This window comes from Odontesthes bonariensis, chromosome 9 (assembly GCF_027942865.1).
Source record: "Odontesthes bonariensis isolate fOdoBon6 chromosome 9, fOdoBon6.hap1, whole genome shotgun sequence".
Classification (NCBI taxonomy): Eukaryota; Metazoa; Chordata; class Actinopteri; order Atheriniformes; family Atherinopsidae; genus Odontesthes; species Odontesthes bonariensis.
In genome coordinates this window covers 17,427,162-17,452,356 of record NC_134514.1, presented here as the reverse complement: position 1 = coordinate 17,452,356, position 25,195 = coordinate 17,427,162, and the positions used below count along the sequence as shown (strand labels likewise).

The 25,195-nt window shown below is 40.3% G+C and overlaps 3 protein-coding genes across 12 annotated transcripts in view; 2 read left to right on the top strand and 1 right to left on the bottom strand.

The window, feature by feature from the left end:
* dock10 (dedicator of cytokinesis 10) overlaps positions 1 to 12,119 on the top strand; it is a 59,871-nt gene extending 47,752 nt beyond the window's left edge. For 5 of the 10 annotated variants that reach the window (XM_075473444.1, XM_075473441.1, XM_075473443.1 and 2 more), the window contains 20 exons: positions 92 to 158; positions 557 to 604; positions 2,726 to 2,836; positions 3,277 to 3,386; positions 3,465 to 3,580; positions 3,987 to 4,124; positions 4,216 to 4,398; positions 4,510 to 4,620; positions 4,725 to 4,940; positions 5,039 to 5,096; positions 5,744 to 5,845; positions 6,433 to 6,539; positions 6,661 to 6,783; positions 6,883 to 6,996; positions 8,042 to 8,188; positions 8,293 to 8,503; positions 8,851 to 9,041; positions 9,124 to 9,224; positions 9,547 to 9,695; positions 10,151 to 12,118. In XM_075473444.1, coding sequence (XP_075329559.1) covers positions 92 to 158; positions 557 to 604; positions 2,726 to 2,836; positions 3,277 to 3,386; positions 3,465 to 3,580; positions 3,987 to 4,124; positions 4,216 to 4,398; positions 4,510 to 4,620; positions 4,725 to 4,940; positions 5,039 to 5,096; positions 5,744 to 5,845; positions 6,433 to 6,539; positions 6,661 to 6,783; positions 6,883 to 6,996; positions 8,042 to 8,188; positions 8,293 to 8,503; positions 8,851 to 9,041; positions 9,124 to 9,224; positions 9,547 to 9,695; positions 10,151 to 10,209 — 2,462 coding nt within the window. In that variant the 3' untranslated portion in view covers positions 10,210 to 12,118. The other 5 variants (XM_075473442.1, XM_075473449.1, XM_075473447.1 and 2 more) reach the window with 5 other exon arrangements.
* A 3,206-nt stretch (positions 12,120 to 15,325) lies between these two features.
* On the top strand, positions 15,326 to 17,057 carry LOC142388686 (uncharacterized). Its single transcript, XM_075474232.1, has 3 exons — positions 15,326 to 15,683; positions 16,015 to 16,237; positions 16,431 to 17,057. Exons 1-3 carry the CDS (start codon positions 15,326 to 15,328, stop codon positions 16,558 to 16,560), a joined length of 711 nt encoding a protein of 236 aa, XP_075330347.1. The 3' UTR covers positions 16,561 to 17,057.
* A 1,352-nt stretch (positions 17,058 to 18,409) lies between these two features.
* On the bottom strand, positions 18,410 to 25,183 carry cep57 (centrosomal protein 57). Its single transcript, XM_075474405.1, has 11 exons — positions 24,936 to 25,183; positions 24,373 to 24,559; positions 23,815 to 24,015; positions 23,604 to 23,725; positions 23,369 to 23,497; positions 22,740 to 22,817; positions 22,503 to 22,598; positions 21,120 to 21,200; positions 20,790 to 21,019; positions 20,565 to 20,709; positions 18,410 to 20,474 (listed from the first exon to the last, which is right to left on the bottom strand). The coding sequence occupies exons 1-11, from the start codon at positions 24,981 to 24,983 to the stop codon at positions 20,310 to 20,312; spliced, it is 1,482 nt and encodes a 493-aa protein (XP_075330520.1). The 5' UTR covers positions 24,984 to 25,183; the 3' UTR covers positions 18,410 to 20,309.
* Between the last annotated feature and the right edge of the window lie 12 nt (positions 25,184 to 25,195).

Here is a 25,195-nt window from a genome sequence, read left to right as displayed (position 1 = left end):
GTGTGTACAACACATGACATGTTGACTCTTTAAAAAGCTTCTTAGTGTTGCTGTGGTATGTGATTTTAGCACTTTTGTTATCTGTTTCCAGATGTGTTAGTATCCTACTGGCACCGGGCCATTCACCAGGAGATCTCAGACTTCTTTAACATCCTGGAGTAAGAGCTCTTATTTCTGTTTGTTAAAATAGCATTGCCTGTCAGACTGATTCGTAGTAGCCTGCAGACAGATGGGAAAAAATGAAGCAGCTCAACAAGGGAACAGGCAAATAAGAAGAAAATGGAGCATGGCCAGAAGGGAACAGATGAAAATAATGACACAGCAAGAGAAAGAGAAGAAAAACAGACTGTAATTCTACTTGGAGCGCCCTATCCACTGAGGAGTGCTTCAAATTAACTTTCTATGCTTCCTGTTTGTCTCAGCATCTAGAGTGTTCTGGTGTTATTCAGTTTGATCTCATGCTCTCTATTAAGCCTGTGTTCTTATTTTAGAAAAATGCACAAAAACAAGGCAACTTCTTCACAAGATGTTTTTTATAAATCCTTTTCCCCCTCAGGCTTTGTCTTCAGCACTTCAGGTTCCTCGGAAAACGCCATATAGCCAGGTAAGTCTGTCAAAGGGGTGCACCAGATGTCATTCACATGCATTTATTATAAAGCTGCAGATATGGGACCAGCTTATTAACTCAGTATACATGCTGCAGCCAAAGGTTGGAACACCCCCATCCGCTGATACATAATTCATATAATCATGCTCACACATGGGCGCACTCAAGTGTAAATGCAGCCACACATAAATACAAGAAAAACACACACACACAAATAAATGAATCAGACACAGTCAGGCAGAAATACTAATATGTGTTCTGTATGCATGTGCACATTTGGAGATGAGTTTCAAGAGGGGAAGAGGTATAGGAGGGAAGAAAAGGAAGAGGGGGAGGTGAAACTCCTGGATCTTTCTGTAAAGAAAGAATCACTGCTGGATATTCTACTGTAATGGTTGGCAAGCACTAGATGGGGGTTGTTACTGTGTGTGCATATGTGTGTGTGTGTGTGCATTCTTACTGGAGTAAAGCCATTGGCACTGCTAGACTCTTCCATCTACTGGTTCCTCCCAGCTAATTAAATTAGCCCTCTTTTTTCCTTTCAGAAAAGGGATGCTGAGATGTAAGCCAACAAAAGGCTGAACGAACACACTGCTTTTCTGTGTGTGGAGGCATTAACAGAATAAAGATAGCTGGAAGCCTGGCGAGGGCTCTCAGTCGTAGCTGAGCCCGTCTGGGGTTGCTAGCTACTTAACATTCGTCTGTAATACCAGGCCATGAGGGATTCACAGTCTTACGCCTGTGTCTGCCTCAGTGTCTCTCTCTTAACTCCCAGCTGAGTCACTGTGGGCACCCATTGAAGTTCAGGAGTGATGAAATACAACAGCTGTGTGCCACTAGCCAGGAAGCTAGTTAGCCAATGCGCCAGACAACAATTCAGGCTTTAAAGCTCTTTCAAACATGGTTATAAATCTTTTTTTTATAGCATTAAAAAACAAAGCAAAGATCGTTATTGAAACCACCAAAAAATGCTCATCGTTTTCATTGGGAATGTGTGGCAATGGAAGTTTGCAGTTTTTAGAAATGAACCAAGTGAACAGACATGAACAAAAATAACAACATTTAAAATAAACAAAACATTTATTTTAGGTCATTGCTGAAAGCAAGAATCTGGTTTAGTCAGCAGTGCCTAAGTTTATTTTCAGACATACTTCTAGCATATATTTTTATATGAACAACTTTGCACTTGCACAACGTACACTCCATGACACAAACAAGTAACTGTCAGCTGTATTGTTTTCTCCATGTTCGACCTTACTGTTGTATTGTAGTCTCCACCATTGTGCATGCCTTCTCCCTGCTCCCTCTGTGCATGCTGCTGCTGTTATAGTCTTTCAGTGTGACTGCACATTTATTCACCTAATCCTTTCTGTGTTGACACAACTCATAAACAGATGTCTGTTACACATATATTTTTTTGTCTCATTGATGTTGCACATTACTGTCAACCTGCTTTATGGTTGGATGGACTCCATTTACATCAGTTGTGTCTCCTTTCTTTTGTCTTACCAAGTCACTACTTGCTTTTCTTAGACTGGCAGCTGTCCCCTATTGGACTTTATTTAAGAATCATATGACTATAATATGTTGAGGATCTGATTATTGAGACCTAGCTAACATTCTGCATCGTCACATCAATACATTTTAACTCCCATGTTTCCCATTGTTTTACATTAATGCTAATCGAAAGCTCTCCATTAAAACTCCTCCAAGAGTGGGTAGAACATTTAAACAATGTTATACTACTCACAAACAAAAACCTCTGACTGCTATGTCTCTAGCCTCTCCATCTGGCTGACCTTCCTCTCTGTATGAGCTGATCTTTTTTTCTATTTGCTCCAAGGTCAATTGCAGATCTTGTATGCTTTCTGTATTTCCTTTTGCTTTGCTGAAAAACAATGTGACCCAGCTGCTAGAAATATGTAACAAGGTCACAAACGTGCAAAAACAGTACTGCCCTGCAAAGTGTTTACATTAAGAGCTTTTATTCATTGTAGGCATACCCCGACAGCTATGCTATTCATAGTTCAGATCACTGACTTCTAATAATGGACACTAAAACAATGATGGTCTTAATTAAACTAACTGTTAGTTCTGATGTGGTTGGCTTGTGAACAGGAAGCTAGCAGCGGCAGTAAAGCTGGCCCAGTCAACCCACACCAATGGCACCCTGAAGGGCTCTAACCACCCCTCCCAGTCCTCTCAGCCCTCAAGCCTCTTCCCACAATGGTAATCACCCTTCGCCACAGCCATGATGACAGAGTTAAACCGAAGATGCTGAGTCTTTGATTACTGCAGCTACTCTTAATGCTAATAATGTCTGGTGATTGGTTGTAGTAGCAAGAACCTCCAGACTTTCCAAATACAGGTGCAACCTACATCCTCATTGTGAACACATAGATTTAGATCAAATTAAATTAATGCATTTTTGTCCTGTGTATATTCATCATTTTTGTGACCACTGTGTTTCCATGCCCCAATCTGTAACTGTGTTCTCAGCATGCCCCTCCTCATACCCGCAGTGTTTGGTCTGTCTCTGTACTACTTTGGGTTAATAGACTATATATGTATTCCAGTGTTTAATTGTCCATAGATGTAGTGCTACATTTGCTGTAGTATAATTTGAACAATGGTTGATATCAGCTGCTGATTCCTACTGTGGTCTCCAGGATGGCATCCGGCGGTGAAGGCCACCGACACGCCCGCTCCCAAACCATGCCCATCATCAGGGGCAAAAATGCCCTCACCAACCCAAAGCTGCTGCAGATGATGGAAACAGGTAACACACATAAACTAAGGTGACTATATGGTTACTTTTGATAGATTTTGAGTTATTCATATCTAGTTCTGTTTCTAGATGGGAGTATTCAGGATGGGGACACACTGAGTCCTACAGATATTGAGGCCAACTTATCTACGGAGGTGGCACTCACTGTGCTCGATGTACTCGAACTTTTTGTTCATCACCACAAGGTCTGTTATTGTATCATACTGACATACATACACAAAATAAAATAAAAAGTTTGGTGTAGTCAAAACGAAATAATAGAATTATTTGTAAATTGATTATTTTCTTCAGTTTTTTTTAATCATTATTTTTTTTTATATTAAATCAGAGTTACAAATTAGATTCTAATGTGTGAAACTAGTCCCTTTAACTATTTCTTCCAACATTGTTGGATCCAGGGGGGAATGTGGTGGGAATCATGTGGCATTTAAAGCATTCTGAGGCCAACCCAGCTGATACTTGACTGCCACCTAGTGGCAGAAATATTTTATACTCAGAAATACAAACTTTTCTGTATAGTTTTTAATGTTTACTCTTGAGACTGTGATAATGACATCTGTTTTTCTGCTCCCCTAATATCCTTCCACATAGAAGCAACTGTTGCTGGATGACGGACAGAACACATTAATGAAGAAGGTGCTGGACACCTACTTCCTCTTCTTTCAGATCAACCAGTCAACTACTACTCTACGACATGTCTTTGCTGTACTCAGGCTCTTTGTACAAAAGGTCCAGCAAATTTCATTTCAACACACACCATCTAAGAGAAGAGCCTGGTTGCTTTTCTCATTTGCAGTCTTATCTTTCTGTCTTTGTACAGTTTCCCAGTGCGTTCTTCCAGGGTAAGGCAGACCTGTGTGGCTGTCTGTGCTATGAGATCCTCAAGTGCTGTAACCACCGATCCAGCTCCACTCAGACGGAGGCAGCTGCCCTGCTGTATTTTTTCATGAGACAAAACTTTGAGTTTACAAAGGGCAAATCCATAGTTCGCTCACATCTGCAGGTCAGTAAACGTATTGCACAGTGGTGAAAGACTGCATGTGCATAATCTCTTGATTATGTGCTTTGCTAAACATGGAGCCGCTCAGAGCCTTTACTGTTCTCACCACTGCAGGTTATCAAAGCAGTGAGCCAGTTGATAGCAGATGCTGGAATTGGAGGTTCCAGGTTTCAACAGTCCCTGGCTATCATCAACAACTTTGCCAATGGAGATGCACGACTCAAGGTATAGCATATTTCCTGGTTTTGATAAAGAGTCCTTATCAATAATTATCGTGTAAGGTGTGCTTCAATTTTAGGTAGTGAATCTTCTTAACATGTTTTCCACAGAACACTCCATTCCCTGCTGAGGTAAAGGACCTGACCAAACGGATCAGGACGGTCCTGATGGCCACCGCCCAAATGAAAGAGCATGAGAAAGATCCAGAAATGCTGGTGGATCTGCAGTACAGTCTGGCCAACTCTTACGCTAGCACGCCTGAACTGCGACGCACTTGGCTAGAGAGCATGGCCAAGGTTCATGTCCGCAACGGTGATCTGTCAGAGGTGATACATGTTATGCTTCTTTGGTCTTACTTCAGAAACTTCACTAACATCTTCAATAAAGCAAAAATGACATTTTGTAATTATTTTTTCCCCTTTAGGCTGCCATGTGCTACATCCACATCTCAGCCTTGATTGCTGAATCACTCAAGAGGAGAGGTTAGTCCATACGTGCCGCCACCTACAACTAACAAGCTTTTTGCCGCATGGTCTGTTTGTATTAGCACATGCACAAAAATCTGTGCATATATATCAATGCTGTGCATCTCTGCAGGTATAACTTTCGTTTGACAAACCACATCTGTCTTTTGTCAAACAGAAAAAACCTCTTTCATTCTTAACATACTCATTTACATTTTTTTCCATCGGTCCTTCAATCATGGGGGTTGCTGAAGATTATCTAAGAACTCACAGGGAATGCAGATGAATTCCCAGTTAGTAATATACAGTGACTCTGTTTTCACATCTAATTAACATCCACTTCTCAACTTCCAGTAGAGAAACAGACAGTTGTTTACTTATTATTATTTTTTATTGTTATTATTTTTTCTGTGCTGCATGTTTTCTATGTGCATATCTGTTTACTCTTATGTGTGCACGCAGCCTTGTTTAAAGCATGCGTGTACGTTTTGCTGTATGTCCCTTGCATCCGTTCGCATGTGCTTTACTCACTTGAGCCTGTGAGCCGATAGCTAGTGCCAAGAGCTCAGCACATTTGTGAGCCTCGTCCTTGAGCATCAGAAAAAAAAAATCAAATATGGTAAACTTTGTAAACCTGCTGCTCCTCCTCCCCTCCTACCAAACAGGCTATTGGAGAACTGACAAGGCCAGGATGTCCAGTGTGTCCCCTGAAGAAAGCCCTGTCTTTAAATGTAGCTCCTTACTAACTACCTCCCGAGATCAAGACAGTGAGTGTGTGCGCCTGGGGTCTGTTGGGTGGTGGGGCTGGGAGATGCTAATGATGAGAAAGGGGGAAAACGGGTGTGCACCTATATTCGTCATATATTTGGTAGAAGGTGTTGATACTGAGAGAAGAACAAGATTTGGATTAACGGGACATCGGGCTGTTTGGTGCTGGTTCACATTTTATCCGCCTCTCTACTGTACACTGTATTATATTGTGCTGATTAAGGACCAGTGTATTGGCCTTGATTACCTGAGTTTGTTTGAGGTTCATTTTTGCCGTCACTGCCTGACTGTTGTTGTTCACACAAGACCCACTGGATAAGAAGCTCAGTGTCACTGGCATTTGATAAAAAGCACACTCACATTTGATGTTTTTACTTTTGTCCAAGGCTGGAAAAAGTGGAATGTTTTACTGTGTTAACATCTTGTATTTTCATACAAGGCTATTTGCGTTTGAGCCATTTTATGCATCTGTATGTTACAAGCTGAATACATCATCAGCAATGATGTGGGACCTTTGTAAGTAGTGTACAGACACATCTTTTGAATGACATGCCCTGATATGAGTTTCACTTGTTTGAAACCCCAGCGTCTTTCTCCATGGGCTGGGCAGCATTTATGTGCATCAGCCCTAATGTTAAGGAGGAGGGAGCCATGAAGGAAGACACTGGTACACAAGACACACCATACACTGAGGTCAGTGTTAACCTCTCATTCTTAAAAAAAAGTCCTTAACGTAGCAGGATTTCAGTTTGAGACGTGATGAAATTGGAATGGGCTTATAACTGAGACCGATTGTTCTCACTGTGCCGCGAAGGACACCCTGGTGGAGCAGCTGGAGCTGTGTGTGGACTATCTGTGGAAATCAGAGAGATATGAGCTCATTGCAGACATCAACAAACCTGTGATTGCTGTCTTTGAGAAAAGGAGGGATTTTAAGGTAATGGTTGTCCTGCTTCTCTTCCTTAGTAAGTATTTGTAAGAGTGTGCATTATGAGCTTAGCTTGCATCTTCATTGTGCACTTGTGTGTACCCACAGAGGCTGTCAGAGCTGTACTATGACATCCATCGCTCCTATCTGAAGGTCACGGAGGTGGTGAACTCAGAAAAACGGCTTTTTGGTCGATACTACCGTGTAGCTTTCTATGGACAGGTGAGCAAGAGTGCATGACATTGACACACCTGCACATACCTTCAAGATCAATGAAAGTAACCATATAAATGACAATCCCAAAACAAGTAAGAGACACAATAATGCATTTTCTCACATGATAGTGAAGGAAACTATCATTGAGTAGCAAGGTTTTCATTTAGTTCTGGTTGCTTTACTCTTCAGAAAAGGTAAAAACAGGTACATTTTGCCTTGGTTTGTCTTTAAATCCTTTGAATTGTGCAGTTGGAGCTCAGGAACCATGATGTTGAGCATGGTTTCTGTTTTTTAAATGTAATTTTTTATCGAGGGGATAATATTTCTGTACAGACATCTCAGAATCCTGGATTTTAGAATGGGTCTAAAAAGCTAATTCTGAGCCAGTTTCCTTAATTTTTCTGTCTGCTCTCTTCTTCCTTTTTGTTATATTTTATATCAAGATTGCGGTAAGTTCTGGATGCCCCTTGATTCTTCATTTTCCTCAGTTCTAACAACTTCTTACCTTGCTTCTCCTTTTACCAGTATTAACATCTGCTGCTTTTACCCTTTTGAGGGGTTTTGCGTGAAGCTTGCTGTGGTCCATTTTACTTCCCATAATGCCCAATGGTGAAGTTGTACCCACCCTAAACATTAAGAGGAGTTGATGTCAGTCCTTCACATTAGAGAGAAAGATACTTTTTAAAATAACCTCGTCCACTTGACAGTTGATTCCAGTGTTGCGTTAAAAAGGAACTCTACACTCTCTCATCCAAATCTTAACACTGACACTCTGTTGGCGCTGAGTGAGGCTCTCTAACAAAATGACAATGTTTTATTGTATGAATATATACAAGATACCAGTGTATGGCAACGCAGAATCAGATTGACAAAAGCAACTAGGTATACTGTCATTATTCTGTGCTGTGCTGTGCTGTCACAGACGCCGACCAATATATTGTAACAGGCTTCAATGATTAGTGTGTGTGTGTGTGTGTGTGTGTGTGTGTGTGTGTGTGTGTGTGTGTGTGTGTGTGTGTGTGTGTGTGTGTGTTTGTGTGTGTTTTGGTAGGGCTTCTTTGAGGAGGAGGAGAGCAAAGAGTTCATCTACAAAGAGCCGAAGTTGACAGGTCTGTCAGAAATATCCCAGAGACTACTCAAACTCTACTCAGACAAGTTTGGAGCTGATAATGTCAAAATGATTCAGGACTCCAATAAGGTAATTGACAAAAATGAATGAGTTGGTTGGCTGTTCTTATTACTGTTTTTGATATGTTTCACACAAAATATCCTAACCATGTGTTCATAATTCATTGAATAAAGGTGAATCCTAAAGACCTGGACTCCAAGTTTGCCTACATTCAGGTGACGTATGTGGTTCCCTTCTTTGATGAGAAAGAGCAACAGGACAAAAGGACAGATTTTGAGAGACATCACAACATCAATCGCTTTGTGTTTGAGACGCCATTCACTCTGTCGGGAAAGAAACATGGAGATGTGGAGGAGCAATGCAAGAGACGCACCATACTGACCAGTTAGTATTTCTTTCAATCGTTCCAGATCTGTTATATGTGGCACAGTTTGTGTCGACAGTGAACAAGTCATTGGAAGACACATTTGCATTCACAGATATTTCCACAATATATACAACATTAAAGCTAAAGTTCCACACTTCTTCAGTTGCATCTTCATGGCTTCAACTAAAATGCATTGTGGTGGTGTACAGAGGGAAAAAAATTACAACTTTGCACCCTTTCAGATACTTACAGACTTCTACTGGCTTTAGATTTGTCAGGACAATTTTTCTAATTACAACAGGGTGGCAGGGAACTGTAAAATATCATTTTTCTGACCAGCAGATCTTTGTTTTTCTCACTTCAGCGAGTTCCAGCTTCCCATATCTAAAAAAGCGCATTCAGGTGGTGGAGCAGCAAAGCACAGAAATGAATCCGATTGAAGTAGCCATCGATGAGATGTCACGTAAAGTCTCTGAGCTCAACCAGCTCTGCAACATGGAGGAGGTGGACATGATCCGGCTGCAGCTAAAACTGCAGGGCAGTGTTAGTGTCAAGGTGGGGATTCTTCTAAAAATACGCACACATGTATTTGATTATTATTCGCGTTGTTTTATATCGCCTGTTTGTCCCCCTCCAGGTGAACGCAGGGCCTATGGCTTACGCAAGGGCATTTTTGGAGGAGAAGAATGCAAAGAAGTACCCAGACAACCAGGTCAAACTTCTCAAAGAGATATTCAGGTAGGACTTCCCTGCATAGTTCAGTGCAAATGTTGTGATTTTTGCTTGCAGTGTTAAGTTGTAGGTTTATATTTTGCATTAAGGTTCACCATATATAATCAACAAAGCATACATAATACCTGCTCCAGGTTATTACAGTTTGAAGTGATGCAAACACTTGACTACTTGAGTTTCAGATTGATTTAATCAGACAAACATATCGATAGCTTAATAGATTCGAAAGATTCTCTTACCTTATCATAAAAGTCATATTTAACATTATGGTTCAAAGTGTCACTTATCAGCACATTACTTTAAGTCCATGCTGATGTGCCCTCTGCAGGCAGTTTGCAGAGGCCTGTGGTCAAGCTTTGGATGTGAATGAGCGCCTCATCAAGGAGGACCAGCTGGAATACCAGGAGGAAATGAGAGCTCACTACCGAGACATGCTCATCGAGCTGTCTGGCGTCATGAATGAACAGGTCTCACTATGTAATGATCAATAAATATCCAGACTCTATCATTCATTCAGTGGCTTTTTTGTTGCTTTTCCCAGTTCAATTGCATGGCACACTCAGCTTCATCTTTCATATATTATATTATACGACATTCTGCATTTTCATGGGATTCATGAGCGTCTATGACAACTGCATAGTTTTTTTCTACTTCTTTTCCAACTTTTTCTCTCATTGCAGCTTGAAAAATATGTTCTTGCCTTCAGTACCTCCTCTATGTCTAACAGCTCTCTGTCCACTCTATCTAATACCGGTATGTCATGTCACCAAGTTCCTTTATAAAAGACATCTTGTCACCTTGCAACTTGCTAACCGCATGCTATCTTTCCTTAATGTTTGCCTTTCCGGGGGGTAAAAGTGCCTGTCTTGATATTTGCTTTCTTTTGCATTTTCCTGTTCCAATACCAGCTTTTCATCCTTGCTCTTCTCTAGATTCCTCACACAAGACAACCAGGAACGGAACGGCACAGCACCTACTGAATGGCAATTAGATTCACCAGAAATTCTTTGTGCCAGTTTCTGTTTGTTTCTGATTGTAGTTTTTTTTTTAAATTTCTTTCCCCCGCTGCAGGGAGTGGTGGGTTAGTGGAACTGTGACTGATGGCGCGTTTAAAGAAAAAGAGGGAAGAAGTGTGTAGACTGTGGTTGTGGTAGTCTGTAGTCCCAATGTGATCTCACCACAGAACGTATAATAGCTGCGATTGTCCACAGTGCAAAACATGGCAGTTTGACAAAAACAGTTTTTACATTGACATTGTTTTCCCCAACCCATTTTCCTTTTTTTTTTTTAACAGACACAGCTATCATGTTGTGCATGACTGTGTCAGTGTTAAACTGCAGCGAAGTGTTGACAGTTAAGTATCGCTACATGATGAGATACAGCACCAACTTGTGATGCCTTGCTAATGCCAATAAATCCTCATTTCATACTGTTAATTTGCTCCTTAGAAGGAGAAAGAGGGTATGGCGTTAGTCCATAGGCACCAATCGAACAAGTTTTCCTCAATCTTTTCACTTTTCTTCTTCACTATCACTCATGATGCCTCACTTTTTTACATTACATGGTTAGGGCCAGAATCAATGTGCATGATTAGGTTTACATATTATGCAAATATGATTGAGATTTGGAAAATGACACAGTTAGGGCTCACATCTTTTAAAGTTCAAAGATTCTGATGTATTGTAATCTCATGTTGGTGTTCCTCTACATCATACAACACCCTGCAGATTTTTAACCATGACTTGTGACACTGCTACATGTTTGCAATGTGAACAAACGCACCTATTACACATTTTCTTGTGAGACCGAGCTGGTTGTCCTGTCGTTGAACTTTGTCTACAATAGAGGCAAGGCTGCTGGACTTTTAGATACTATTTGTTTTGGTTTAAAAGACTCGATCCATGTGTGGTAGGCCTATACATTCCCCTGTCCTATAAGCGGATTCATTAATTTACATACAGACAGATACAGTCCTAAACAAAAATGTATGGTGCATTTGTTCATACACACATGCACAGGAAACAGACAACATGCGCCTTCTCTCCACAACCCTGACCCTTTAGAGAACAGTGACCTTAATGAGCTTGAGGTGCGTTCAGCTGTACATGTAATGTATAACTTTTTGGTGCATTTTCATAAAAGTTTTTACTTTTTTTTTCTGTGGAAAAATCAATGTACTTCAAACTATCTATAGATGTGTAGGGATAACAGGATAACTAATGTGAAAAATGAATTTCAATGCAGGTCTTAAGAATCCAAGGAGTTGAACGCACCTCCAGTTCTTGTTTGAATGTAGAACAGCTCTTCATTGCTACTTTGTATCCTTGCTAACATTCTGGAAATATCACCTTGCGGATTTTCAAACGGAAACAAAAAAAATAAAAATAAAATATGTTTTGTAACATTTTTATAATTGAAATTGCATTGTTACTGTTATTATTTCCTGTATGGTTTTGAATTGTAAATAAGAAATATTAATATTTAAAAATGTTTGAAATGTTTCTTTTTTTTTTATAAAATATACAGTATATAAATATTTGTTTAGCTGAGTAAAAAAAACAAAAAAAAAACATAAACTAAAGTTTTATGTATAACATTTAAATAAAAATTTGTTAATGTCCGAAAGTCACGATCACTCTTCTGTCATTTTCTTCTGCATGACTTTATTTGCTGTCCTCGTGACAATGTTGCTACAATTGTATGTCCATTATCGGTTTGTGCAGAAGTGCATCTCACAAATTCCAATTCAGAATTCAGTATGTTCGTTGCATTTGTTCATTTTGTGGTCATAATCAATCCTATTAAGTTGGGATGAAATAGCTTTCTAAAATTAACACTTGACTTGGGTGCAGCTAATGATTTACCGTGATGTACACATTAGATGTGAATGTGACAGCGAGAAAGTGCAGAAACAGTAAATTAAACGGTTAAAAAAAAGGCCATTTGAAATTTGCTCTTGTCCTTATGCTTGCTTCTAAGACAGTGAAGTTGAATAGTTTGTTTGAAATGGTAACAAAAACCAGTTGAATGTTAGAAAAGTTTAAATTAATTTTGAGTTAAGCACCTGTAACTGTCTTGATGTTTTTATTGTTTCTGAAATTAGAAGAAACAAAGAAATACAATAGGGATGACATAATAGCAATCGAGTCTCCATGAAATAAGAGTAAATTTGTGTAATCTTGTTTAATGTGAATGAAACATTATAAGTGCTAGTCTTCTATACGTGTGGAGTGTCCAACAGGTTTTATGAAGCCAAATGGTGAGCTGCACATGTTTAAAGGTATTTTTTAGGGTCTGAACTTGGTTTGATGGTTAGGGTTTGTGTGTGTGTTTGATGTGAGCTAGAAACCATATACTGAAAAAGCTTATGAATTAAAGAAAAAAGAAAAAGTAAAACTGCTCTGAAAAGGTTTTGAGGGTATCCCTATCAAGAAAAAAATGTGGAAATTTGTGTGTTTTGTGTAAACACAGCAGCAGTAAAACAGAAATGTTATGTGTTAAACAGACAATTCACTAAAATTTGGTTTGGTATACCTCTTACTAACTCAAAAACCTAACATTTATCACTGATACTTTTCTTCTGTGATAAGGTTTTGCTGTACACGCCCACATTATTCTGTGTTTTCCTTGGTCCAAATGTGTAAAACAGAGCAAGTCGATGGCTCATTTCCATTTTCCATTCTCTGAAAATCCTGCTCTCAGTTTGTTGGCAGAGGGTTAGCTGGACGGTAATCCTGTCACTCGGTGCAGTAAATGTCATTATTTTGGCTTAGAGAAAAACCTTTTAAGGAGAAGACAAGATTTCCACCTTTTTCTACCTTTTTTTTCAGCCTCTCCCTCTCTGTCAGGGATCATACTTTGGCTACATTAAATACGTTATGTATGTGGAGCATTTGTGGAGTAGATCTGCCTTTTTACTGACTGTGGCTGAATCACCCACTCGAGATTATGTAAGAGTTGCAGGCAAAAGGAGACTGTGTATGGGATCAATTCACAAACCAACTGCCAAAATAAATAGTAATTTCCTTTAGAAATAATAAAAAGCCTTTGCTGGTTTTTGACCAGAAGGCAATAATATTTATTTTTTTATATGTATGTCAAATAAAAACTTTAACACAAACTTTAACGCATATTCAGGAGGAGTTAAAACATTTTTTTAATTTAGAAAGGCTTACATGAGTGGACTGGTTGCAAAAGCATCAATTATGTCTTTACAAATTAGTGATTTGTTTTCCAGATGGGTCAGAATTAAAATGCCAAAAAAACACTTGACCTGAGCAGATCTTTTTTTTACATTTGAGCTCATAATCACTCTTCATATCTCTATATCAGACTGTCTCCTCTCTCTAAGTATTTGATGCAAAATAAAACTCAAAATGTACTCATGTACCATATATCTTTAGCATATGGAAAAGTACAAACATTTTTAGGTCGGACTTTCACTGAAAGTGAAATGGCATTAAAATTTAGCATGTGCCCTGACAAAGAACAGGTCCGTGGGATTTGGTGTCAGTTTTTTCCAATTGTTGGGTATAATTACTGACCATGCAAAGAGAAAGAATAGCTGAGTGGTTGTTTACTTATTGATGCTAAGCCTGGTGCTGGGACACAGCACAGAAAAAAGAGGTTAAGTGGCCCTGAACTTACAACAGGTGGTAAAAGACAGCATGTGGTCCTGTGCCTCTTTAACTCAGTTTCTATCTGTGTCTGACAAAACAGTTGACACGTTTATATTACTGTCTCTCCATTCTCGCTCTGTTGCACGCCAGTAGTGACGTGGATGAGGTTGCACTGACCTCCTGCAAAATGCCTCCTTCACAAACTATTGTCCTTCCACCCGATCAGTATTTCTCTCCTCCTATATCTCATCTCTCTGGCCTCCTGACTGCTCTATAGCCTATTTTGTGAACCAGAAATGGAGGGCTGATTGGGTTTCTCTCCTTTACAGATTGGTTTGTGTGTGCCTGTCTCCCTCCCTGTGCCCTAGACTCTGGCAGGGTCAGGTTGCTCTCAGCCAGCACCATTCAGTCCCCTTCACAGACAAGAAAACCCAGTCACGCCGTTGATACCGCGCATCAAACCTAACTGTTGGGTATTAGGAATTATTTTTAGTTCAGGTATTGCATTAGCAACCATACTGGCTCTTCTAAATAGCCTTTCATTTTAGTTTTATATTACTTTAAAGTACCTGCAGCCTAACTTAATGTTTGAAATAATACTATAGCAACATAGTACTGTAACTTGGAGTCAGGCCAAGCTCACTCACTGTGTGGTCTTTTTATAATGGGTTTACAGTCACATGGGCTGTTATGACAGCACCTGACCATTCATTCTGACTATGGAAATCCCTTTGAGTGAAATTTTCTGTAATCGTCTCCTTTGCGTGCGGTCCACCTGTATTTGATGTTTGTTGTCGTGATTCCTTATTTAAACATCTATAAAATCTTAAGTCTACTTGTAATCATTTGGCTGACCCCTTGATCTCGGCCTGTGTCAGCCTATATGCGTGTACAGTGCATATATTTAGTGAGCTTTTTAGTTTTTAAAGAGATGCACCCAGTTTATATGTATAGAATAATTAAATCTGATCCCTGCTTAAATGCTCAGTCATGTGATTTAACATTCTGTAAATAATATTCTTCTGTAAAATGAAGACATACAACTGATTTTTTTTTTTTTTAGATCACTTCGAAAGGATATCTTCACTGACCGATTAATATTTCATCAGGGGCATACTGAAATCCCACATGGACATTATAAGAGCTAGTTTGGTCTAAAAACAAACAAACAAACAAAACAAAAAAAAAACATTCTCTTTAGCTAAAGTTGCTACATTGTTGGATCAGAAAGATATCAAATTCAGCGATCGTCCGGGTTTAGTCTCCAAATATAAAGAAAACTCTTTTACATTGCACATTTAATTTCCGACCCCTGCTTAGCTTTCCTGAAACTGGACGCCGAGGTTGATGAATAAAACATCCTCATTGCGCCTCTGGCTGATCACCAGAGCCCTTTCAGCTGTTTAAGTGGTGAAAGGCGACATAATCTCCCCACGAAAAGAACTGGACTGAGATTGAGAGACACACAGAACCTGGAGAGGCACACAGATGGAGGGCAGCATCAGTCTTGGGAGCAGCATGTTAAAACCTCAGCAACACGGTGAGTTCCTCAGCGACTCTCCGCCGGTTTTTGGGAAGCCGTGGTACTGGCAGCGCAGCAGCAGCACCATGGAGAGCACCCGCAGCCTGGCGCATGTCATCATGGAGATGCGAGATGAAATCAAGAAGTTGGAGGCGGAGAACCGAGAGCTGCGTGGAGACAACAGTCAGCGTTCATTTGGGAACATGCCAGGAGAAGCCGGCCCGGTGTCTCCGGCAGACAAAGAGCAGGGGGAAATAGTGGAAAACCCCTATGTGAACATGAGACGAAATGTGTCTGCGCCAGTCCTGGAGGGACAATACAAAGGTAAGAGGAAAAGCTTCAATCATCAACAGTACCATGAACGCCAAAACACCTAAATTAGAGGAGAAACTTGTATTCTGATCCAAGATAATCCCAATGAAACCCTTAGGATAACTTCTCAAGGCAAATTGATTAATCATCACAGGATACTGGAACATTTTAAGAGCATTGCATTTTTCATTCACAACAAAGTGCCAGAGGGTTTATTGGAGTGCATGTTAAAATGCGTAAGATCTTTAAATCATCAAAAACTTTACATTGACAATAGACAGTACAACAATTTCCCATTCTTTTCTCTTTTTAAAATCAATCCCATGGTGTGCATGTTTTACAGAGAACACAGTCATGACTGTCCGAAGGTACTCTACAAGCTCCAACCTCTCTGGGGTTACAGTGACAGAGGGGAAGATTGACAGTGGCAGGCGTAGCAACTCTGGATGGGGAAGACTGCAGGAAGAAATCCAGCATGGGAATGAAGTCTTTGAGAACTCAGCAAAAGAAGAAGTGGAGAAAGTCACCAACCGGCACTCTCTGCAGGAATATGTCCATAAAAACAGGTACAGAGAAACACTTTAAAACGTAAAAAGGAAAATCACAGTGGAAAGTTTGTTTTCAATTTGACACGGCAAAAGTATTAAATATCCTCCTCAGTAAAGACAAACTTTACTGATGTGTTTTGGGGCATTTTCTCTGTCACTCAGCTGCAACTTTGCAGCCAAATGATTCTTGTGATTTGATTCATTCTTTCAGGGCCAAAGTAAAAACGGTCACCTTCCTTCTACCCGTTGATGACATTTACACCAGCCGGCCTGTTCTGACCAAACACCAGGAGGAGCCTAAAATCACTGACCTGGCTTCCATAACTGAGACCGATTCTTGAGGGAACATTTACAGACTTTGGATATGGCAATGGGACACAATGCAGATAGAAACTGAAACTGTGACCGGAACCAAGTAAGCTTCCTTTTCTAGGTCAATTTAGATTGGGCTCTTAATGACTGAACCAACAGACTGATTTTTATTGCACCTGACCGTAAAAACCAAAGACTCTGGTTACACGTGTTGTTTTCATTTGGCCACGGCAATCCAGGCCCGGGCAGCAGTGATGAGACACGGGCCCCTCTGCAGAGAGGATCATGTGTCTGGACTCCTCTCCCAACCTGAGCTGTTCAGGGTGATACACACACCTGCAGGTGACAGCCCTTTAATGGACAGTTGTGGTCGCTGCCTCGTGAGCAACATCACATTCATTAATTATACATCATTGTTTCTCTTTACAATGAAATGGATGGTCAAAAGGCCTCGTGATGTGACCCATTTATTTAAAGTGTCCTAAAGAGTGTTTTTTCTTTTTTTTTTACAGCAAACAATACTGTAGTCTCCCTGTTCATGTATCACACATTGTTTTAAACAAGGCAGTGTTCATCATAATGAAACAGAATTAAAGTCAGCTATCTTTAGCTGTCAGGTTACACCTGCGTAAAGAGTGTTTGGACCATTTTTAAAAAGCTTGTTGCTCTAAAATTTCCATCATCTGTCTCATGGGTCAGTTCAAATATGTCAAAATTAAACAAATTCAGCTTTACACTGGCATAACGTAGCGTTTTAAAGTCCACTTTTGCTTCCTGAGGTTTTTGTTAGACGTCTGCACCACACTGAGAAAAGGATTAGACAAAACGGCTGTTCTTCTTGTTGCGCATTTTGAATTGATGAAATTATAGAAAAAGAAGGAATGCAAAAGAAGCATTTGTCATATATCAAATCAACAAACACTGTACCTTCAGCAAATGCTATGGTTATAATTTAGAACGCTTTATGCACAAGTAACAAGTGAAGCATGTAGTGTCATGAAAATCATGATCTAGAGGAAAGCAACACGTCGCTCACGAACGACAACAAAGCCAGTTTCATGCATAAAGGAAAAAGTACGAGGTAGCAGAAAATAGGAATACTTGAACAGAGTTATTGTGCATTTGTTCTTTCAGCACTAATTATTTGGGAAATGCAGGCCAAATATTGCTGCACCTGAATGCGTTTTCTTGTCACAGGGTTAATAACTCGAATATCAAAAAGGCCTCTGTAGCTATAAGAATTGAGATGTCATTTCTATAGACTTTATATGACAGGAAGGTACCCCTGACTCCAGCTTCAGCCTTAATAGTGACATGGAGATTCATTTATTTGCCAGTTGTATCTCTTTAACTTAAAATTGCAATCATATTTCAGCATTCATTTTTTAGCTTCATGCATCATCTACAGCCACAGATTATATACATATACACACATTTTCCTGTCTTTAACTCGAGCTTGGCTTAACAAACCTGCAAAACAGCTGTTAATAAAGCTATTACGATCACAATGGTAGCTTGTAATCATGGATGATAGTCAGTTCTGGGGATACAAATCAAAACATTCAAAAATTAAGTACCAAACCATATCTTCTTCAGAAAATCTTCATCAAGTTGTTTTAGCCACACAACACAGAAATACCAGGGACCCTTCAGACCTCTGCGAACCACATCCACCTCAAACTTATGTCGTTTGAGCTGGATGTGATTTCAATGAAATCAGCCATCAACCCGCATCATGATGACACGGCTGTTCATTGGAAAATCTCTGAATAAAATTGAGCACCGGACCAAAAGAGCCCTAAATCAAATCAAATCAAATCAAATTTATTTGTATAGCACATTTCATGTACAAACAGTTACATGAAACTTAGTCTCTGTCCAAAACATGCACAAACATCTTGTGGAAGTAACTGCACAAATATTATGATCATTAAATGGATCCATTAAGTTCAAAATCTTCAGAGGAACTTTATTTCTCTGGCTGTTACTAACATTCATAGCAACTGTCAGTGTGAATGGTTAAATCAGAGCAAAGATCTAAATATTGTTTATAAAAAGAAAATCTTACATTTAAACATTTTATTTTTTTGTCTCCCTCATCAGTCCAGTACACAATATGCAATCTTCCTGCTGTGTGTAGACATGATAAAAACATCTCTGTACTGTTGCAGAAAATGTCGCTGTTCAGTCCAGTTCACTGCTACGCTGCTTGGTAGGGTTGAAGATTCTCTAAGAATGTTTGATTTTTCCTCTCACCCTACGCCAGCCACTCTGTCTGCCTTTGTTACTTGACTTTTTTTAAATAATTCCAGTAGAACAGTATTGCCTTAATAATAGAGCTGAGGACGTAGAAAGACGCCCCCGCCCTGTGTCCGTGCAGGCAGAGGGTGTCACATAGGGGGGGTTGCAAAAGGACTCATAGCAGGACACACGCACACACAATGGGATATGGCAAATAGTGTCTTTTGTTTTAATGAGGCTTGAAGGTGAGAACACCGCAGGACTTGTCAGCATGTAAGTTAGCAGGCACACCGGAGTTGGGTCTGTGGCAGAGGAGAATAGGACACATGGAAAAAACAGGCAAGGTTAGGTCAAAAGCAAGATCCAAAGTTTGAGGCTTTGATCACACTACCATTCAATGTAGATTAACAATCAGGCGATGAGTGGAAGGAGAGTCCAGGTTAAATACTGTGGCAGATGAATGATGATGGTCAGGTGTGCAGGAGAAACTGGGGCAGCCACGCCTGCTTATGGGAGGGTACACAGAGTTGGTGCTCACGCCCACAGACACACAAAACAGAGGGAGGAGAGAGTAGGAAAGACACAAGGTAGGAGGGCCAGCACCTAAGAGGGCAAGGGGACCATAACAGAGGGAATGCAAGTAAAATGGTGAACTGAAGTTGGAGCACTTGTAGGAACTGTCTGCATTAACTTTAAAAACTTTACTTCCTTTGCTGGTGGAAGGTTGTAGGTTGATCGATCTTTTTTATTTTTTTCCTTTTAAATCCATATGGTTTTCCAGATTTTGGGATTGGAAACTTATTCATCATGTGCAGGATCGCTGCATCACTTTTAGCTTTGGCTTGGTCACCAAACTGAATATAGCCTCTCCACAGTTTCCTTACATTTTCAATAAGTTGCACTTTCTGGGAATCTTAATAAAGCCAAAAAAATCTTTTCTCCTTTATTCAAGGAACAATAAGACTATTTTCCAATGTAATGGGACAAGATAACTAAAATGAAAATCTAACCGTTTATTTTTTTCAACAGGATGTGGGATTCAAAGGTACAGAAGCAGCTACTTTGAGGCGCTGTGCTGGTAAAGAAACTGAGTTGAAGGAGACGCTCCATCAGCCCCTTACATAGTACTTCACCCATTCATTAATTGGACCTCCTTTATCCTATGCAGGGTCGCAGGGGTGCTGGTGCTGTCCTACCCTGCACGGGTCGCCGTCGTCCATTGCAGGGCCACCACACCACCATGCAGCCCAAGATAACACTTGTAAACAATAAATAAACTATCATATAAAGCTCTCTCTCTTTCAAATATTCTGGATTCCACCTCATTAGACACTAAACTGACAAATAATACAATGCACTGATAAAAATAATTTTGCTACGATAAGTAGAAACAAGTTAAATGTGGTAAAAAGTATAGTAGATCTTTCAGTCTTGTTTTTCAGTCAGTGGCTGTTTTGATGGTGACATGATGAGCAGTGGCTGACAGATAGCACCAAGAAGAGTAATTAAATGGGGGGTGTTCATGTCCTCCTGAGTTTCAGGTCCGTAGTGAGGCCTGCAGAGCTTTCATGTCCCTCAGTAGCCTCAGATTCTTCTTGCTTCTCTCTCCTGGCTGAGCTTTCACTGTTCCAACAGAGCGCCCTCTGGTGGAAACTCTCCCATGGCTCGGGGTAGAATTAACTTCCCTTCTTAACTTTTTGATCTAGGGGAGGAAATTAAAAAATTAAGGAGCCGAAGATGCAAAGGGGAAGAAAATCTCATCTGTGAAATGACTTTTCTTGGTCAACCATACCTGTGATTTGTGTTTGTAGAGCTTACTGATTTGTTCTCCTTTTCTCTCCATTTTCAGTAACAGCCTCTCTTGCTCCCTCTGCAGCTCTTTTCTTTCCTCTTCAGACACACTGTCCTCCACCTGCCTCAATAACTCATCATGCTCTCTGCAACAGGCACAAAGAGCAAAACTTAACACTTTCAACAATCATAACTCCAAACCCAACTCAAGTGCAAATTCACTCACAAGCTCATGAGTCGCAGCTCCTCATGTAAGGCTTGCAGTAGCTCTGATAGTTCCTCTTCGTTAGCTGATGAGGAAGAGGAGGAACTGTCTGAATGCCACTGGTTACCCGTTTCAGAGTGCTTCGCGTTGCGAGACAGGACACGGCTGTTGCAGAGGTCTGGCTGGTGTCTTTTAAGGAGAGATAACACTGCCTGGACGTTGGCTCTGACTGAGTGGCTGCAGCCAACTGACTGAAAGCAGGTAGGAGAGGAGAGTCAAAGTGAGGAAGGCACTAAATCAAGCTATTTTAGTCCTATGCGATAACCACGAATGCACGAGTGTCCTCGGTACCGTTCCAGCAACAAAAGGTACATCTCTGAGGCTCAGTCTGTAGTGTGGCTCCGTGTGGGGCGTCTGCCGTGGTGAAGATTTCTGGAGAGACAAAAATCACCATCAGTGGTTGGTTGGACTATAACGTATGCCTGCAACTTAATATTGGTTTTATTACTTAACCAAAATAATAAATAGATTTCATCATCTGATGTACATAATGTTTGAATGTTCCATTAAAAAAAAAAAACCTGTGCAAAACAACATGCAAAATGCTAAAATTGAGGTATCTTTTGACATCATATGCTAAATGTACATGTGATATCAGCTACAGGGTTACATAGAAGTAATACAAAAGAAAACAAAAGCATCTTGTGAAAAATGTTCCAACCAATACTAGAACTGCTGATGCAATGTCTGCACGTATGGGACAAGCATAAAACAAGAATAAAAACCAGAATTGAATGTCCATGATCTCCAAGTCGTTGTGCGGCTCCGATGTAAAAACGGACAGGACTGTGTTGTGGAAATCATCAAATCTGTGTCGGTTTCTGCAGTTTGTCACTGTGACCAACAAATGCAAGAACATTTCTGCAATGCAAAGAAAAACTATGGGCCCAAGCTAATTTAGATGAGCAAAGAATGACTGTGATGAAGAGGAAAACCGCCTTGTGGTCTGACAAATTAAAATTCTGAAATCTTTTTGGAGATCATGGACACTGCATCTTTCAGGCTAAGTTCAAAAGCCAGTGTCTATATGATGGTGACATGAGTAGCTTGCACCTTTTTGAAGGCACCATTAATGCTGAACTAAATATACAGGCAACATCTTCTGGACAAAGCCAAACAACTGTCTGCAAATTTCATACCGAGCTGGCCTGTCAGCAGCCCCAGAGCTGTCACCCACTGAGAACATGTGGAGCTTTATGAAATAACTATAAACCAAAGGAGGCCCTGAACTGTTGAGAAGCTGAAAATATATAACAGGCAAGAACTTTCAGAACTACAGCAGTTGGTTTCCTCTATTCATTAAAAGAAGAAGATATAGAGCATAACATAAACCTGACCAACACCTGTGTTGGTGCCGGCATCAAATTCAAAATGATAATGAAGTAAAATTTACATTCTAATATTTGACATGTTGTCTGTTGTACTATTTCAAAATAAATGAAAAAATATAAAGCTTTTAGAAATTTGGGTTAGAAAAAGTTGGGTTGGATCTATATTAAGAATGTATTTGTGTTTACTTATCTGCTTATATGCATATTTCTATTGTCATTATTCATCAACCCAACAAAGAAATGAGGAAATTATTGGTTAACAGCAGCTTGTTTGGAGCATAACAAAACATTCCCAGCAGGCTCAAATGCTGCTTAAACACCCCGACTGTATGGAGATATTCACCTTCGAACTAAACTTCTTCTCTTTAGGCTGTCTGGTGGACAGGTGAGGCGACACTGACCGCAGCAGGATCCTATTAGCCTCCAAACCTGTCTGTAGCTGACAGTTAGAAAACAAAAGCAGTTTGCACATGTGTCAAACTCTTTCCAAATACTATACAAAAAAAAAAAGCAGACTGACAATTGTGAGTTCATGCAGAAAAAATAATGACAAACAGGAGCACAATCAAGTCTTTTCTACCTGGCTGGCTTTATCCTGTATGAGCTTTCTCTGGTGCTCCTCTTCCTGTAGTTTCCTCTCCAGCTCACAAATCTTCATCTGACAGATCCAGAGACACAGTCATCAACACAGTGTTGATAATAAAATGGATTATCAAAACCAACAATTCTGTAATTACAGCCTCACCCTGAAACTATTTCTGAGAGAGTAAAAACTGTTAGTGTGCGTGTTTTGTTAAGTTCAGTTAAGGTCAGTTTGTTAAGGTGCGATTTCAGTTCACGTCTAAATTTACACCCAGACTCCAGAATTCTGAACTACTCAGTGGATCAAGTGGTTCCCCAAACGTTTTAATAACTTTGTAAACACGAGCTGTGAGAAGTTTCAAAGACATTGGGAATATTCTTTTTATTTCTATGTGAACTTCGGAAGGTATAGGTATCCAGAATGCCACAAGGAGAAGTGAAGAAAGTCACACAATATTAATTTTCACCCTTTTTAGTCTAATTGGAACCCCTTGGATTTACCATGAAGGGTAACACGGTCAGTGCAAGTTTGTCATGGGCTTTATACAGTTTTATACCTTCTGCTTATGTCTTTGAGACAATAGTTACGATTTTCTGAATTGACATATTACAGTAGATTTAGTGTACCTCTGCATTTTTCTGCTTATGTGTCAGCCTAAGATACCCATGCTCAAGTCTCTCCAGCTTTTCCGACTGGGCATGCTCAGACACTGTGTCAGACTGTTGATCCGCTGCTCTGGCTTTCTCTGTGGAAGACTAAATGGAAAGAATACACTTTTACCAATCAACTCTCTCAAATACACTTCAGAATTTGTGTGTATTTCTATGCAAACAGTCTCATCTAAGTTGAAATTGCATTTACCTGCTGATGGAGCGGGCTGGTCCTCTCTGTCCTGGCATTACACAACATCCTCTTCATGTGGTCCAGCTGTCGCTCCAGCTTCACACAGCGAGACTCTGCAGCAGCGAGGTGGGTGATCAGCACTATAAATAACGTGACGGTATACACCATTAGATGCAAACCAACATTTTTCAAAGTGAATTATTGCAGTATATATTACTGATGGAATCACCTTGGTTGCAGCTGGACTGGCCAATCGTCTCTCTTTCTGTGTCTGTCTGCTCATTAAGGAGCCTTTGTGCATCTCTTTCACTCCGCAGAAGTGTGCGTGATGCACTTTTCCCTACAGATCGCAAACCGAGCTCTGCTTGTCCTTTCTCTAACTCCAACTTTCTTATTTTTTCCTGAAGGTTCCTCAAGGCAGATAAGATCGCTGTATGTGCACGCACAGAAATGGTGTGATAAATACGCGTGACGCTAATGGGGACATATATTCATATATATATATATACACACTACGGTATACTGATAGATTTCAACCATATCTGAGGAGAGGTTATAGGCATGGTGTAACATGGTATTTCTCAAGCTTGAATGAAATACTAGGACAGGAGCTCTGAGTAGATAATGTGGAGGAATGAATAGAGGTTGGTGGAGCCGAGACATTTAAGTAGTGAGGCATCATGTTGCACGTGTAACCATGGAGCTCTGACACACCACAGTGTTTGAGTGGAAACTTTGTTGTAAGACACAAGGATCACATACAAACAGGCATCAATAAAGCGCTTACCCGCACTGCTGGTCTCTGGGAAGGCTTTACTGGGTGATGATGGACGACATGAGTATTGACTGCGTGTTTGAGGTGTATAATGCACAAGTGTGTTGATGAAAGGACGATGAGAAGGATAGTCTTTATAAGATGGCAGTGACAAGCTGTCAGACACTACTCCACCGGTTTGTGGAGGTGGACGAGGCACCTGCAGAGAAAGAAGACCAACTGTTAAAACAGAATTCGTAACATCTGCAGGATGTTGCCCCATTGTAGATATTCACACTATAGCTATACACTACATTCACTGCAGGTTAAGTGAAGGGGAGGGAGACTTGTTATCATAACCAACAACCAGCAAAAGGGAGAACAAGTGGAAGGAAATATGAGATAAACTTTAATCTAATGGTGCAATATTATTTGTTTGCTCAGTTCAACTCCAGTTTACAGTCTGCAACTTCAGCTGCTCTGAGTTGTGGCAACGGCTGCTATGCAGTGCTCCGGCTAATTCAACTTAACGACTCGTAAACATATATTTCATAAAGTTATCTTTCAAGTTGAATGAGGTAAAATCTCACAGCTACCTTCTCCCTCGTAGATTCAGCTGCGGGTGTTTCTGATAGAGTCTCCATCGTAATACAGCCAATCCACTCTGCCTCGTTTGTACTTAAAGCAGGGAGTAACTTTGGGTATTGAGCTAATGTTAGTTTAAAGTTTACTCAACAGTGCCCTTTAAAATGGGACTGATGACTTGCTAGCTAAGCACCGTTTTCCATGCAACCCGCCTGTGCAAATACACACAGTACTGTGTAAAAAGGAATCGCTAACGGAGTCACACAGACTT